Here is a 15,806-nt window from a genome sequence, read left to right as displayed (position 1 = left end):
CTCTGTGAGTGTGACTAGATTCTTATAATATTACACTATTATACTACGACATTTTGTTATATTGTATCTGTTTCTTGTGCCTTAAGTTAGTAGCTTCACTAGTACGTTTTGCGCTTTGTAAATCCTGTTTTTGAGCTATATCCTTCATCGGTCTTCTAGATTATATTAATTCTTTCTATATATTATATGTATGAGCTTAGAACTATCGTAATCTCTGATTAACCTTTGCTTTACGACGCAAGGTAAAGTTTAGGCTAATTAGGGTGTTACATCTATCACCACCGGTCCTCAATTGGATTGGCTGCTGAGATACCTTGTCCGATGGTCTGCCCGCTGCCGTTTTGATATTCAATTGTGTCTCGCCATTCTGCTCATTTTGGGTTATGTTAAGATAATATAAAATTTTTTGTGGATATCCCATAAACACTTCTATTGTATGAGGCAAATCTTTGAATCCAACATTTTTCATAAAAATTATTGAAAAAAAAAAACTAAAATTAGAGCCTTCCAGCCCGCCATTCGGAGGTATGTGGGAGAGGTGTAGAACCGCCACAATAAACGGGGCAAGATGGGATGTGGTGGGCTTCTGGCAAGGCGGTGCGGCTAATCCGCTTGCTACCGTTAACTTTAGATATTCAACTAACTTTTAAGAGAACAATGTTATTGTTCCATATACTAAACGTTTATTGGCACAAAAAATGCGAATTTTATAAGTGTGTCATTGCAAACCCTTTTTAGAGTAATTTCTTTCATTTATTACAATTATAACATGAAGCTACCATAAGTGAAAAAAACACGAATACAAATAAAATACACTTATTCTTTATATATTTTAAGAAATAAAGTAATAATGAAAAGAAATTTTTGTGAATCTTTAGTATTCTTTGGGTAATACTATGATCAAAAGTGAAATTTTGGTGAAGATTGAACATTATTTTTTTAAGTAAAAAAAAAGTCCACTAAAAAATTTAGTAAAATTATTATTTGAATAAATTTCTAAAGTGGTTTTTTTAAATTCACACCATTCACTAATTTAGTCCTTTATATCTCAATTGCACATAATAGTTCTTGAAATTAAGCTCCGGATACCATAATGATCCCTAACTCTTTCAGGCATTGAGTCAGCGATAATGAACTAGTATTGTCTTGTCATGCTGGACAATAACAAAATTGTTATTTTTATCCAATTTAATATCTTTCTCTTTATAGCCCTAATTTATTTCCATTTGTGACTTCTTCTTCTTCTTTCCATCCTATCTCATCCCACATCCCTTCTCTCTTTTCTTTTTTAGTGAAAACTATCGGTATCAATATTCTACTGTATCACACACTCTTTTTTTTTTTTGTTTTTTCTTGATTCACATACTTAAAAGCAAAAAATCTTAGATGACTATTGTTCTCCATCCACCCTAATTTCCTGTAAGTACTAACCCTTTTGATACCTTGATTTCTATCTTTCTTTTTTTTCATCTCAAAATGCACTACTTTACACTACTATTACAACTCTACTCAATCTCATATTTACAACTAAAACACAAATCTAACATGATCATGTATTTTATAGAACCATAGATTAAATCCTAGAATAATCCAAGTTTAATAATAATAATAGTAATAATAATAATAATAATAATTTTATAAAAATATAAAGAATTATGATTATTATATACGAAATAGAATTGACTTTCCTTTTCTTTTTTAATATTCCTATTGAAAGCCTTGTTATTTACCCAGAGCTAGGGAGTTCTATGGCATACGAATCCAAAGAGCGTTCATTATCATCATCATTCATTATGGTGCCAAACATACTTGAACGATCATAAACACTATCATCAACTCATAATGCTTTGATAATGAGATTGTGACATGACTAACATTATCATCATGATTACCATAGTTTTTCCAAACTCAAGTGTTGTCATTTCAGTTATGAGCTTTAAGAGAATGCTTCAATAAAAAATAGAAGAAGGAGATGAAATAGAGTTCACAATAGAAATGAATTAGGTTATAAAAGGGAGAGATCAAATTGGATAAAAATAACAATTTTGTCATGTTAGCAAGCTGTTTTAGCGTTTAGCATGGTAAGGTAGAGCCAGTTTATCATTCTGTTCATTGATTCTAACACTGAAAAGAAATTTAGAAACTAATATTATGTTCGAAAATTAATCTAAAGGATTAATATAGCACAATTGAAATTTAAAAGATTAATTAAATTGGAGAATAGCACGAATTCAAGTGATCACTTAAAAAATTTATTTTTCATTAAATTTTACTATTCATCAAAGATATTTTTATACTCTTTTGCTATAAATATAAGATCTCAAATACAAAAAAAATTAGAAAATTTTATAAAAAAATAAAATAATACAAATACTTTTTTAAAAGTATTAAGAACACTAAAAATTAATTATTAAATTAATTATTATTTATTTATATTTAAATATATATATTTAATTTATTTTTAATATATATTTTATACGAATAACTAATTTAGTTAGTAATTTTTAATATACATGTAATGTAGTGATCTAGAATAATTAAGGCTTTCGAAAAATGAGGGCATTAAATTGCACCTACAAAGTTTGTCTCATCGAACGTAGCGGGCCTTGCTTACTGTGCCATTAGCAAATGGATCTGAAATGAATTTTCTTGTGAGAGCAATTACACACTGCACCTACCCAACTAACCAACCATAGAAAAGTAATGACGAGCAGAACGCGAAAGAAAAGAAATAGCAAGGAATTGAAAGAAGAGGAGATTTCTCAGTAATACCACTCACTCAAGTCATACTTGGAAAATGAAGTCTTCAACTTCTCCTGCTCCATCTTCTTCTTCTTCTTCTTCTTCTTCTTATTTGTTTAGGGTGCACCCTTTGCAGATAGTGTAGTTTGTTAATTGAAGATTGCAAAACCCTTTTTTTGTGATGGAAGTGAAACCCATAGCTCTGAAATTGCTAGTCCTTACTGTAGCTTTTCTGGCTCTTCTTCTTGGACTTTCCTCTAGTGCAGTGAGTCACTGATTGTTTTTTAATAAATGAATTTGGGGAAAAGCTGAAAGTCTATTTCACAAAGATTTGTTTTGCTTGTAGGCACTTAATGAGACTTGCGGTTCGCTCAATCGAGATACTGAAGGTATGATCACTTTGTTACTTATTGTTACCACTATATGCTCCATAATTTATTTTATTTTAAGGCTCTAGGTCATATTTAAGAAAAATTGTTTCGGAAGAATATCAAGTAATTTACTTGTGTAATGATGTTCTTATATTGCAAGTTTGCAACATGTGAGTGATTTAATTGAATGCGAACGAAAAGAGATTTAAGCATAAATTGGCTAGGGTTAGACATGATTCATGACAGGATGCAATGGAATCTCATTTTTCAAACTTCTTGTGCATTTATCTTATAGCATGTTTTGAAAGGGAAGGGTATACACAATGCTTCTCAGCTTGTAATTTAATATGTATTGTTTCTAAATTCGAATCCACTTCGTCTAATGGTGTTTCAAGTTACATGGTGATTGCAGTTTAACTGTAATTTATCTACTATTCATGCTCTGCCATTCAAATGTTTTGTTTCCTTTTTTTTTTTCAGCACCATGCCCAACTGGTTGGGTTATAGATCCTAATAAGACCAAGTGTTTTCTCCATGTTGGGAGGCCTCAATCTTGGAATGATTCAGAGACCTGTTGCAATAAGTATGGTGGCCATTTAGCATCACTGGTATCGGTTCAGGAGCTACAATTTGCTCAGAGTCTATGCGGTGAATTTATAAATAGTTGCTGGATTGGTGGAAGAAATCTCAATTCTACATCTGGTTACCAATGGATGTGGTCTGACAATTCTCAATGGAATCAGTCCCTTTTTCCCTTGACTGATGTTCCAACCAACTGTAAACCATCTTGTCGTGTGAATAGAACTATCGATTTGTGTGCATTAATGACTAACAACTCAAAATCTCTCTTGAGTGAGAGATGCGAGAATCCTTATTCTTTTGTATGTGTACTTGATATAGGTATGCTCCTCTTATATGCCTTTCTGGCAATTCTCATCTTACATTCGCTATGTATTTTTTATTATAAATGTTTTTATTCTCTCACACAAATGGTTTTGTCTATCATTCTTTGTTCGTGAGAAATATGTTGCATTGTTGCTTATGCTCCTCTTTCGGTATTTCTACACCATGATGACTTTGCTATGTATTTTTTAATCATGATTGCTTCCTAAAATGTGTATTATTTTTGTCTAATCACAGGTAGGAAATGTAACCATACGCATTGCCACAGGGAATACCTTATCATCCTTTCAGTTGTGAGTGCATTGATACTCTCGATAACATTAGCCGTGGTGGTTTGGCTCCTTGTATATAAACAGGGCAAGAAAAGAAGGCGGTCTAGAAAGCTATCTGACCCAGCAGCTTCTCTTCCATCATGGAAAGTTTTTACTAAAGATGAATTAAGGTCTATTACAAAGAATTTCAGTGAAGGTAACCGTCTTGTTGGGGATGCCAAGACAGGTGGTACATACAGTGGGGTCCTACCAGATGGCTCAAAGGTTGCAGTTAAGAGATTAAAGAGGTCAAGCTTCCAACGTAAAAAGGAATTCTATTCAGAGATTGGCAGAGTTGCAAGGCTCCACCATTCAAATCTAGTAGCTGTGATGGGGTGCTGCTATGATCATGGTGATCGATATATTGTTTATGAGTTTGTAGCAAATGGGCCCTTAGATAAATGGCTACATCACATACCAAGAGGTGGCCGTAGCTTAGACTGGGCTATGAGGATGAAAATTGCCACGACGCTTGCTCAAGGGATTGCGTATGTTCAAAATATACTTTTTCTTTGATAACTTAGTTACTTTTCACATGTTAATCTTGAGCATTCCTTTCTTTACATCTAGATGCATGTTTTCACCTTAATTAATGAAAATCTTCTTGAAGATTGAAGTTTCCCTTTTTCAGTTGCTACTATAGGTCAGTTTCACTTGATTGTTGCACGTATTCTGTATAATCTGTACTCAATTACCACCTTGGGTCATTTGTAAAATTGCAGATTAAATATTGGAACATTTTAGTTTAGTGCAATGGCTTATCATTGTTGAATATTCATTTGCTTTAGTGGAGTTGAGTACAAAACATCATCACTACTGGCCTGGTGAAGAAGAAATAGTTAAGTCCTTCTAATTTTTGATGGGGTTCTAGGTAGCACCAACCTTCAAGGTCTTCTAGAGAAAGTCTAGGTGATCAATAATTTTTTAGCCAACATGTAGCCATTAACCTGATTTTCACTCCATACTTGGTTAGTTGGTTTCTTTGTCTTTTCTTATGCTGGCTACAAAAATATTGGCCATGTAATGTGACTCTTATGGATAATGTGTTCCTATGTTAGCCTAACTTTTCCATGAAGCTGAAAATTTTGACCAGATTGTTTTTAGCATCTATCCATGTTCAGTTTCCTCTTAATGGTTTTTCTAGTTTTAATTCCCTCAAATGATTTCCTTTGATTATTCTGATTTTATTACAGAGTTGGATTACCACTAAATTAAACAAAATTAAGAGGTATCTTTTCTCCTCATCATTTCAACAGGTTTTTGCATGACAAGGTTAAGCCACAAGTTGTGCATCGAGATATACGAGCTAGTAATGTACTGCTAGACGAGGAGTTCGGAGCACACCTAATGGGAGTTGGCCTATCAAAGTTTGTACCATATGAAGCAATGCATGAGCGGGAGCGGACCGTGATGGCAGGGGGAACACACGGATATCTTGCTCCAGAGTTTGTGTATCGAAACGAGCTAACAACAAAGAGTGATGTCTATAGTTTTGGTGTCCTACTACTCGAAATAGTCACTGGGCGCCGACCTGCACAACCAGTTGATTCCATGGGTTGGCAGAGTATATTTGAATGGGCGACGCCCCTCGTGCAAGCAAATCGCTACCCTGAACTCTTGGATCCTCATATATCATCATCATCTTCAAGTATCATTCCAGAGGCTAGCACCATTCAGAAGGTGGTGGACCTTGTCTATTCTTGCACACAGCATGTCCCATCTATGCGCCCGAGAATGTCTCACGTTGTTCTTCAGTTACAACAGTTCTCCCAACCACCTGCAAAGTAAAGCTAACCTAGTAATTTTCGAACGCAAACGGAGTATTTACATTTATGTATGTATTTTAAAGCTCCCTAAAGCTGGAATTAGCTTAGCTAAATTATTAACAGGGACCTAATGTCAGATTAGGTGAATTCTTCAGGACCCTGTATATGTACATGTAGTGTAGCTGTGTAGGTGTGTTACTAGCGATGTATTTATGCTACCTTTTTCTCATTCTTATCAAATTACAATCATGGCCCACTAATATGAAACTGGAAAACAATTTTATTTTGTTACATATCTTGTTTACATTAGAAGCAAGAAAGCACCACGTATATATACGCAGATTTTGTTTATTTTGTAACCAAGGCATTTTTCTAACTCCAAGATAATTAAATTCTTACTCACAAGATATGATGTTTCCAATATAATTTTGATCGATTTAAAATGTAAAATGAATAAAATTTATTACAATTTAAATTAAATATTTTGATTTGAGTAATTATCTAAATTAGTCTCTAAAGATTTTAAAAATAGACATATTAGTATCTAAAAAAATCAATACACAAAAACATCTTCAATGTTTTACTCTAACAGACAAATAAGTCTTCAATTCAATTTCTCACAGAATTTTAAAAGGGAATATTTTAGATATTTTAGTCTCTAAACAAAATTAATGCACAGATAAGTTTCTAACATTTTTTTCGTTAGACATAATAATAATAATAAAATTATTCTACAAGAAATTCAGGTAAAATTTTTGATATTTTTGTATTTAATACAATCAAAAGATGTCCTATTTTAAAAAATATGTGTATCAAAAAAAATGTTTTAATTTAGATTTTAAAGCATCATTATTCACCTTACTTGTTTCTAACGAAAAGAGTTTATCAATATCGTATTGTCATCGTTTACATGCACAAAGCTAAGCTAACAATAATAAAGGTTGACATATAATAAAAGTAAAATGGACAAAAAATGTTATATCTAACAGAAAAATATTAGAGATAAATCTGTATAATAATTTTTTAATGACTAAAATATCCAATTTTAAAATTATAGGAGATTGATTTAGGTAATTGTTCTTTTGGTTTTATTTTTCAATCCAATCTAATTCAAGTAGCTTCAAATGATTGTTATTCATCTATGAATTTTGACACCATCAACAAAGAAAGTGATAGAAGCAAAGTAGTAAACTCATAGTTTTTACCTCGACTCGAAAAGTAAGTACAAAATAGTAAGTCGTTGAATCATAAGACGAAACGTAAACGTGACTCGTAAAATATAAAATTATAAATTATAAAAAATCAGATAACAAATTCACAAGTCACAAAGTTCAATCACAAATTAAAACACAAATTTACAACTCACAAATTTACAATTCAAATTTATATACGACATAAAATAAAGTTAAGTAATAAATAAAGCAACTAAACTACTTCAATGAACAACTAATTACGACATAAAAGATCTGCTACCTTTGCTTGTGCATTACACCATAATATAAAATTTTCAATCGTCCTTCATAGAGTGTATTCGTTCACTTTGTAGCAGAAGTATTTGGTTTTTGAGGAACTATGTCCAATGCCATAATAACAAATTAACAATTCAAGTTTTCGGTTAAACAAAATTCAGCAAAAAAAAAAAACCTGCAACGAAGTGAAGAACAGTTTTGTTGTGACTTGTGAACACAAACCACTAAAATGAACAATCACTAAACAGGAGAGGCAAAAAAGATTTAAGGAAAATCACTAAACAAGGAAGGCGAAGAGTGCAGAAAGCAACAACAATCAACCATGAACACCGGCAGCCAAGGATACAGAGCAACAGCAACACTAAGTTAGCAACCTTTCAATGCAGTCAGAGAGAGCCAGAAAGGCAGAGATACACTCACAGATCACGGTAACAACAAGCCTCACGGGTCACGGTAACACAATTTTTCTTCTCCGATTTGGTGATTTCAGAAGGGAGTTCAAAGTTTAGAGGGAGGGAAAGTAATAGATTGAATAAAGTGAAAACTGAAAAGGCAGTTACAGAAAGAATTTGCAGGAGCATTTACCTTCACTTCAGATTGGGTTCAGATTGGGTTCTAGAGTTTGATTTAGTTGCAATTTGGGCCAAGAAAACCGCTTCTGGAACTTTCTTGAAACTGGAACACAACCTCGACAGAAACTCGCGATTTCAGTGTTTGAGCGTGTTTCTTCGGCGACTCAGCACGGAGTTGCTTCCTGGAAGACGAGTAGCATAAACGAGACGGGAGGGAGAAGCGAAATCGCAGAATCGTGTGCGATTCTACAAGTAGAGTCGCGATTTTAACTACCTTGGATAGAAGCACTACCATGACTAATTTAAAATCTTTAAAAGACAAATTTAATTAAGAAAACCTTTTGGAGACTAATTTGAAGAACGAGTGATATTTCAGAGACTAATTTGACCATTTACTCTATAAAATAAAATAAAATAAAAATGGAATCATTGATACATCATACTAGTATAACAATAAAGGTATTTCTTCTTTTCTTTTAACATTAATACACAGCGCAATTAAGCGCAATTTTACACAAGAAAGTACAAATTTAAACAATGATGACTAGCTATAATGCTTAGCGTGTCATCAATAGTTGCATGGGATGTTATTATGTTAATAACGTAGCAATTAGGCTTGGAACTTGGAAGAGTCAGGAGACTGATTGAGGATTTGAAATTACCCGATTATTCCATTACCTGCATCAGATAATCAAGACCCAATTCACCATCCCTATATCTTCTCTTGCAGCAATTTTCAAAAAGATCTACCAAAATTTTCTAGTGACAGAAAGGAAAACAGGAAAAGAATGTTGGACAAAAAATGGTAAAAGACCTGCCTTATGCTGCCGGTTTAGAAAGAAATGACTGCCTGGTATTGCTTGAAATTTAGAAATCTTAGTGTTCTCTTCACTCTTTAGTATTTTTTTTTTTGTACATTAAAGTAAACAATCTTATACTCACATGCAGTGAAGGGAATCATATTCCGAGAAAGACGAAGAACGCCAAGTGGATCCCTATGTTTTACAGTATTAACAAACCATTTTATTTCCCCATAAATGTAAACAATAAAGGTTTCGCTAACAAGTGTTCACTCCTTAAGAATACAAAAGTATAAGAATTTTACTCTTCTTATGGATTTAATTTCATTGAAAACTTAGAACTCTAGCTTTTTCAATCCTAAACACGTTTTGCACCCTTAGGTCACTAGTTAGCAAAATCCAAAACATAATAATAGATAAGCTAATGCAAAATTTTATTGGATAGCTCAATAAAATACTAAAGAGAAGTGCACCAATTCTTTAGAAAGCCACTAACAACACTGCAAAAATTGACATGGGCAAATATTTTTCCTAATATTTGTCTGTTACTATTCTTATCATTTTCTGTAAGCAAATCAATAACAATGTTAGAAATAAAGAAGATATCATATAATCTCTTCAATTTATTGATCTAATAGACAAGAAAATCTTCCCAGTTTAATAAGGAAACGGATTATATGCAATCATCACAGATATGCTTTGATATTCTATGATATATTTAAGATATAATATGATACCTTCTTTAATTATAACACCTAACAGTGTTTATCATTACCTGGAAAATAGGTTACCTGAACTTTTCACAAACTTCAATCTGTAGATTCTGCTGTATGAGATTGTTGCTCCTCAAATAAACACTGAATTTTCTGCAGTGACCATAAATCACCAGTGCTTAGCCAAAAGAATATAAACAAAACATACAACTAAATATCTTTTCTTCTTTCTTTCTTCTTGTTTTTCCCCGTCTTTTATTCCCTATTTTCTTTTTAAGTTTTTTATTTCATTTTCTGTCTCAATCCATACTTAACCTTCGTGTTTCTCCTCACCCTGAAGTTCATGCAATTGACTACTGCACATATAATAATATATTGTCTTTACTTTTCTACCTTGACAGAGTTTCCAACTTCCTCTAGTTTCTGCAACAGCAGCAGCTCTCCAGAAGTGGAATCTTGTCTCAATGACTTTGAAGGAGACATCTACAGATGAAAGAAACGAATGACAGAGTGAAGGAAAAAAAGAGGATGGATATAATAAGCAAACAACAAGAACAATGGGAGCTATAATCAACACCCTTTAGCAGGTGTGGTTTGTGGAATGTTTTCACATTCGTGGAAATCTTACCTAAAAGATCTTCCCAAGAAAATGAAAACATTCTGCGAACCACACCCTTTAGTTTTATTGGGTTAAACTTTATCAATGGTTACCGACAAGAAAAAAAGGACCAAAAATAGTGGGGAATTCAAGTTATTTATTACCACAAGCCAGCACACAGTATGGAACAATTGCCAACATAGCTATCACCATACATTGAGCTGACATACACCCATGGATCAATGGAGTCCACACCTCATCCACGTTTGATGGATGGTAATGTCAGCATAGAATACGATAATGACTATGTTCAATAATGTTACTCTAGAATAAATAACCTACCATCATATGTGGAACATCTAATGTAGAAACCTGTGTAGAGAACATCTCATTTCTCATGTTTGATAGGCGCATCATTATGGCCTGTAAAGAAATCAAAGGATGCAAAAAGCATTTTCACTTAACCCATGTTATCAACTTATAGTGACACAAAAAACAAGCAAAAGAAAAATTATTTTATCACCGGTGCATGGTTGGGCACTACCAAATACCTTCCTGAAAGCATGTGGATTTGCAACACCCTGGATTTTAACATCATCACTAGGTGGTCTTCGTACACCAATATTTTCAATTCTAAGAGAATAAACACCAAAATGTGACTGCAAATATCCTGCGAATAGATGAAATCAGGCAATAGAAATAACAGAAACAAAAACCATAGCACCCCCCGAAAACGATTGCTGAAGGTCAGAAGGCCTAAAACAAGAAACAGGGCCTACCAAAATAGACAGTTTGAAACTAGAACCACAAATAATGTGGTCAAAAGCTTAGTTGAACACAGAAGAGAACTCCAAATTCTACACACCTTGTTCAACGACAACATCAGCTACATTCTGCAATAAAACATGCTTCTCTTTCTGCAGGACCCCAAAACATGGAAATGGTACTGGCCTCGTAACCTGGACTAAACAAACAAATATATGTATAAAACACATCAAGGGATCAATAAATGCAAACGTAATAAATTGACATGTGATCAAAATCAAGTTTATTCTTTTTTCAGCCTTCCACCATACCTCAAGGTCACGGATTCAAGCTGTGGAAACAGCCACTGATGTAATTATTAGGTTAGGTTGTACACATTACACCCTTTGGGTGCTGCCCTTCCACAAACCCTGCATTAATGCGGGATGCTTGCACTGGGTTTCCCTTTTTTTTATTGATGAGTCCAAAAAGACAAACTGCTTGTTTGATTCATGTAATTGATCTCATCTAATATGAAATTACGAGGTTGTTTCGTTACCAGTGAGACTAATTATACTGCCAAAATCCCAACTATTTACTACGTACTAACCACTACTAACTAGTAGACCACCACTCAGAAAGTACCTACTCCATGCAGAAAGCAAAACCCTTTTCCCTTACCAAAATCTGTGGAGAGTAAAAAGGTGATTATAATTATAACTAAATCTGTCAATTCTGTTGAGACAGTCAAATCTGTTAGTCACAGGCTTTTCAATTCTGTTACTTATATTCTGTTATCTGTAATAGATGTGTAACTATCAGCTCCAATACAAGGATATTTGTCCTATGTATTTTCCAACTCAATCAAGATAACAGTATTCAGATTATTCTTCATCAATTCTTCACCTCTCTGTTATCTCTGTTATGAAATCCTTCCTTTCAGCTTTTAAAAACTAATAATAATGAGAAGAGAACAAGTAATTTACACTCACTTCCCTTGAAAATTGAGATTAGGAATAATGCACCCCATCATTTGTAGAAATATACATTGTCCTCCTTTTATAAGAAGTGACACTGGTCTTCCCTATAAACACTCCAAATTTTAACTTTTAAATCCCGAACAACCTAATTCGCCTCATGAGAATACGATATATAATGCACTCCGAATTAAATTTCCTAAAGATAAAGACTACATTATTACCAAAAATAAATAAATAAAATGAAAATTTGAACTAAAAGTTTTAGAAAGATGTAATTGTAAACTAACTCAATATTCCTCAAAGACAAGATTAGTTGAACAAAACAATCCGATGGATAATTCATTGGATAGTTTTGTCGAATATTTTGGATAATTTTGTGAACTAATCTAGGTATAAAATTAGTTGATTCAAAGTGCAGAAAAATTGGAAGAAAGAAGAAGAAGAAAAGGATTTGAATTAGACCTTGTAAACAATGGAATTAGGAGTGAGGTAGAGCTTTCTGGAGCGTATGTCGGTTCTGAGCACAAACCTCCTAACAGGAAGATAGAGCAACATGAGGAAGCCAATTCCCCATGCCAATATGAGAAGAAGCGAGTAAAGCACCCATTGCACTGTGTTGTATTTCACAAACCTCTCTTCGCTTTCTACAAACGACGCCGCATAAAGCACCGCTTCACTCTCACCGCCCTCCAAGTCCAATAACCTCGCCTCTAACCCATCCACTTCGATTACTTCGTTTATCGTCCTCATCTCAACAAAAAACGATTCTTGATTACCAAGGAGTGAAGGAACAAAGAAGTGTGAGCTCAAAATTTTAATTGTTTCACAGCTACCCGTCTGCCCCTAGCATTGTACATCAACTAACAAAAAATATCGAGTTTTTTTTTTTTTTATTTCGCAACCAAAGAAAATACAATTTATACTGCATGCGCGACACGCGTTGCTGCGGTGCAGACACGTGACTCGTTGCGACTCCCCCCTCTTTCTCCAAATAGGTCGCGCGCTCTCACTCTCAGCATTTCATTCACTTTCGTCACTCTCGCTCTCACTTCCCTCTCACTCATTCACTCTCAAACTTTCCCTTTCCCTTTCGAAAACAATCACCAGCCACACTTTTTCACCTCCAAGACCCACCAAGCAGCAGCAGCGGGCAATAATCAACTGCGATGCCAAAATTTAAAAAATTAAACAAGTAAGTTATTTAGATAATGTTAGTAATAATTAATTATTATATATTTATTTTAATATTTTTAATCTGAACTAAAAAGAACATATTTGTGATTTCCGTATAGTAATATTGTTATTCTAATAAAAGTAACCGGAACATGTGAAAATTTCTCTACCCTTTTGTGTTTAGAATTTTGCTTTTATGTTCTGAAATGTCAAAAACATCACTGTCTAAACTATAATATTCCAAAGTTGCCCTTTTCTTTATATAACCCTATTTCTTTATCGTGCCTTTCCCCTAACGTGAACTGCAACTGAGGAGAGAGACCAGCTGAGGTGTTTCGAGCTGTGAAGCAGTGAAGCCAACCAAACTGTCGCCGCGTCAGTGCTCCCTCCCCGTCGCCGCCGCTAGTGAATGCACCACTGCTTCGGTGCATCAACCGCCCCTTTTTTCGTGCGTGACTTCTCCCAAGAGGCAAGTTTTGTGATCTTTTATATTTGTGCTCTTTATGGTGCTATTTGCTTGTGATTTCTGATTTCATGGTTCTCTTGAATTGGCTATTACATTACATTCTTACTTATGGTACCATATCAGTTAATGTTATTAGCTTATTCTTCTTGAATCAATATCTACAATAGTAATTGATCTTTGTGTTGAATTCTCTTTTGCCAATATGTTTCATGCAGCACCTTTTGTGATTGAGCATCGAAGTCCTTTTCATGTTTGTTTTTCAACAAAAAAAAAATAGAAAACCAGAGAGTTTGTTATTGATATTTGTATGGCTGATATACATAGCATATTTTTATTAAAATGAAAGCTTTTTTTTAACAATTAAAAAAATGGAACTGTCAATATGATAATCAATGAGGCATAATCAGAAAATTATACTAATACTTGTGTTTGTTGCAGCTTCGATTGTAAACTATAATTGAGAATAAATTCACGAGTTGTATTAGGTCTCGACCAAGCTTTATGCTGTTTTGTCATCTGAGTTGGTATGGCATTGGATAAGGGTTTAGGGTTTTAGAGTTTGTAGAATTGCTTATTGAGTTATTCTAGTTTTGATGATGGTGTGACTCTTGAATCAAATATTGTTTGTTCTTTTACTATTCTCTAGTCAATAATGCACAACTCCTGCAGCACAATTAAAGAATCTAAGAGGGGAGTGTATTACTCTGGCACAACGTTCATTAGCTGTAACTGTAGGAATCCTGGTTATTATTATTATTATTGTTATTATTGTTATTATTGTTATTGTTATTGTTGTTATTGTTGTTATTATTGTTATTATTGTTATTGTTATTCTTATTATTATTGTTATTGTTATTCTTGTTATTATTGTTATTATTGTTATTGTTATTATTGTTATTATTGTTATTATTGTTATCATCATCATCATCATCATTATTATTATTATTATTATTATTATTAATTATTATTATTATTATTATTATTATTACTACTACTACTACTACTACTATTGCAATATCTTCCATCTCTAATTTTAGTTAAACCCTTGGTGTAATGGTGCTATAGAGTTGAGAATTTGAAAGAAAAAAAATGGGGATGAAGAAGAGCGAAAAAGGCAGCAAGAAAGTGATGGAAAATAAGAATGAGAAGAAAGATGTTGGCAATGCTGCCAGCAATGCAACCATAGGAAATGACAGCGTTTTTGCTTCTTGCTCCTTCTCTAGCCTTGGCCTTCACCCTTCCTTATGCGATGAACTGCGTGGTATTTCCTCTCTTGCTCTCCTGCTTTCTCTGATTTTTATTTCTTTCATAAATTTTCATTCCTAGTGTCACAGAAGCATGCCTGGTTAGATTGAGCTTAAGAGTAACCTACAATTTCCCCATTTTTTTGTTCCAAATGGGAAAAGAGTTTATATGTTTTTTGTTGTTAGAAAAATTGGGATTCGAGGTTCCAACTCTGGTGCAAGCTCAAGCCATTCCTGTTATTCTCGCTGGCCGTCATGCGTATCCTTTTTTCCTTCTCTCTGGATTTAGAAATCTTCCTTCATCTTCTTTGCTTTAGCACATGCTATATCTTCTTATTTCTGGGTTCCTTAATGATAAAATTTTAGACTTATTAATGCTGCCACAGGCACAGGGAAGACAGTTGCCTACTTAGCTCCACTTATTCATCACTTGCAGAATTATGATACTCGCATACAACGCTCTGATGGAACATTTGGTAAGTCTTTTTTTTATACCTATTTGTTCAATTTCTCTCCATTTATTTGTCACAGACAGATAACAATTATGCATGCTTGTTACTGTGTATCATGTCACATTGCCCTGGATTTGAGCATACTGCTATAGCTTGAAAGTTGAAATAATGCTTTCAAATGGGAAAAGGTGAACATAGAAAGTTTCTCTTTTGGTTGGAGCACTATTGTCGCACCTTAAATTCAGACAAGCAAGTTTTATGGGATAAGATTAGACCTTCTAGCATCTATTTTGTATAAAGCTCATAATATAAGTCTTTCCCTCCCAGACATGTTGAGAGATTTTAAAGCTACACTACATCGATAGCTCTCCTTTGGATTGTTTTTGCTCTTATATGGAGGATCTCTTACCCTCCATCTTGTAAATATTCTTCTCTCTGTCTCAATGATATTCTTCGTGATATATATCTTGCTCGTAAGTTTTTGATACTTCACTGAATATAG

The 15,806-nt window shown here is 33.7% G+C and overlaps 3 protein-coding genes across 4 annotated transcripts in view; 2 read left to right on the top strand and 1 right to left on the bottom strand.

Moving 5' to 3' along the window:
• Positions 1–2,578: 2,578 nt before the first annotated feature.
• LOC107479204 (C-type lectin receptor-like tyrosine-protein kinase At1g52310) lies at positions 2,579–6,379 on the top strand. The gene is made up of 5 exons (XM_016099344.3): positions 2,579–3,007; positions 3,089–3,131; positions 3,594–4,013; positions 4,254–4,815; positions 5,584–6,379. Exons 1-5 carry the CDS (start codon positions 2,924–2,926, stop codon positions 6,113–6,115), a joined length of 1,641 nt encoding a protein of 546 aa, XP_015954830.1. The 5' UTR covers positions 2,579–2,923; the 3' UTR covers positions 6,116–6,379.
• A 2,144-nt stretch (positions 6,380–8,523) lies between these two features.
• Positions 8,524–12,834, bottom strand: LOC107479203 (uncharacterized). 2 transcript variants are annotated; one of them, XM_016099342.3, is made up of 7 exons: positions 12,432–12,834; positions 11,111–11,204; positions 10,797–10,915; positions 10,588–10,668; positions 10,041–10,130; positions 9,710–9,800; positions 8,524–8,812 (listed from the first exon to the last, which is right to left on the bottom strand). In XM_016099342.3, the coding sequence occupies exons 1-6, from the start codon at positions 12,717–12,719 to the stop codon at positions 9,744–9,746; spliced, it is 729 nt and encodes a 242-aa protein (XP_015954828.1). In that variant the 5' UTR covers positions 12,720–12,834; the 3' UTR covers positions 8,524–8,812; positions 9,710–9,743. The 2 variants fall into 2 exon arrangements, with proteins under 2 accessions (XP_015954828.1, XP_015954829.1); XM_016099343.3 differs by having other exon boundaries at positions 9,726–9,800; positions 12,432–12,774.
• A 486-nt stretch (positions 12,835–13,320) lies between these two features.
• LOC107479202 (DEAD-box ATP-dependent RNA helicase 17-like) overlaps positions 13,321–15,806 on the top strand; it is a 7,064-nt gene continuing 4,578 nt past the window's right edge. The window contains 4 exon segments of the mRNA XM_052258934.1: positions 13,321–13,590; positions 14,674–14,869; positions 15,039–15,111; positions 15,219–15,328. Of these exon segments, the coding sequence (XP_052114894.1) occupies positions 14,698–14,869; positions 15,039–15,111; positions 15,219–15,328 (355 nt within the window). The 5' untranslated portion in view covers positions 13,321–13,590; positions 14,674–14,697.

Source organism: Arachis duranensis, chromosome 3 (genome assembly GCF_000817695.3).
Source record: "Arachis duranensis cultivar V14167 chromosome 3, aradu.V14167.gnm2.J7QH, whole genome shotgun sequence".
In the NCBI taxonomy this organism is placed as follows: Eukaryota; Viridiplantae; Streptophyta; class Magnoliopsida; order Fabales; family Fabaceae; genus Arachis; species Arachis duranensis.
This window is presented reverse-complemented; position numbering and strand designations above follow the sequence as displayed.

Bases quoted from the DNA above. Each gene is read 5' to 3' on its own strand.
- LOC107479204 (XM_016099344.3), top strand. From the start codon at position 2,924: ATGGAAGTGAAACCCATAGCTCTGAAATTGCTAGTCCTTACTGTAGCT. The intron at 3,008-3,088 runs GTGAGTCACTGA...TTTTGCTTGTAG, and splicing joins TTGGACTTTCCTCTAGTGCA to GCACTTAATGAGACTTGCGG. The intron at 4,816-5,583 runs GTATGTTCAAAA...TCATTTCAACAG, and splicing joins ACGCTTGCTCAAGGGATTGC to GTTTTTGCATGACAAGGTTA.
- LOC107479203 (XM_016099342.3), bottom strand. From the start codon at position 12,719: ATGAGGACGATAAACGAAGTAATCGAAGTGGATGGGTTAGAGGCGAGG. The intron at 11,205-12,431 runs GTCTAATTCAAA...TGTTTAGTCCAG, and splicing joins CTAATTCCATTGTTTACAAG to GTTACGAGGCCAGTACCATT. The intron at 10,669-10,796 runs GTATTTGGTAGT...ATTTCTTTACAG, and splicing joins ATCCACATGCTTTCAGGAAG to GCCATAATGATGCGCCTATC.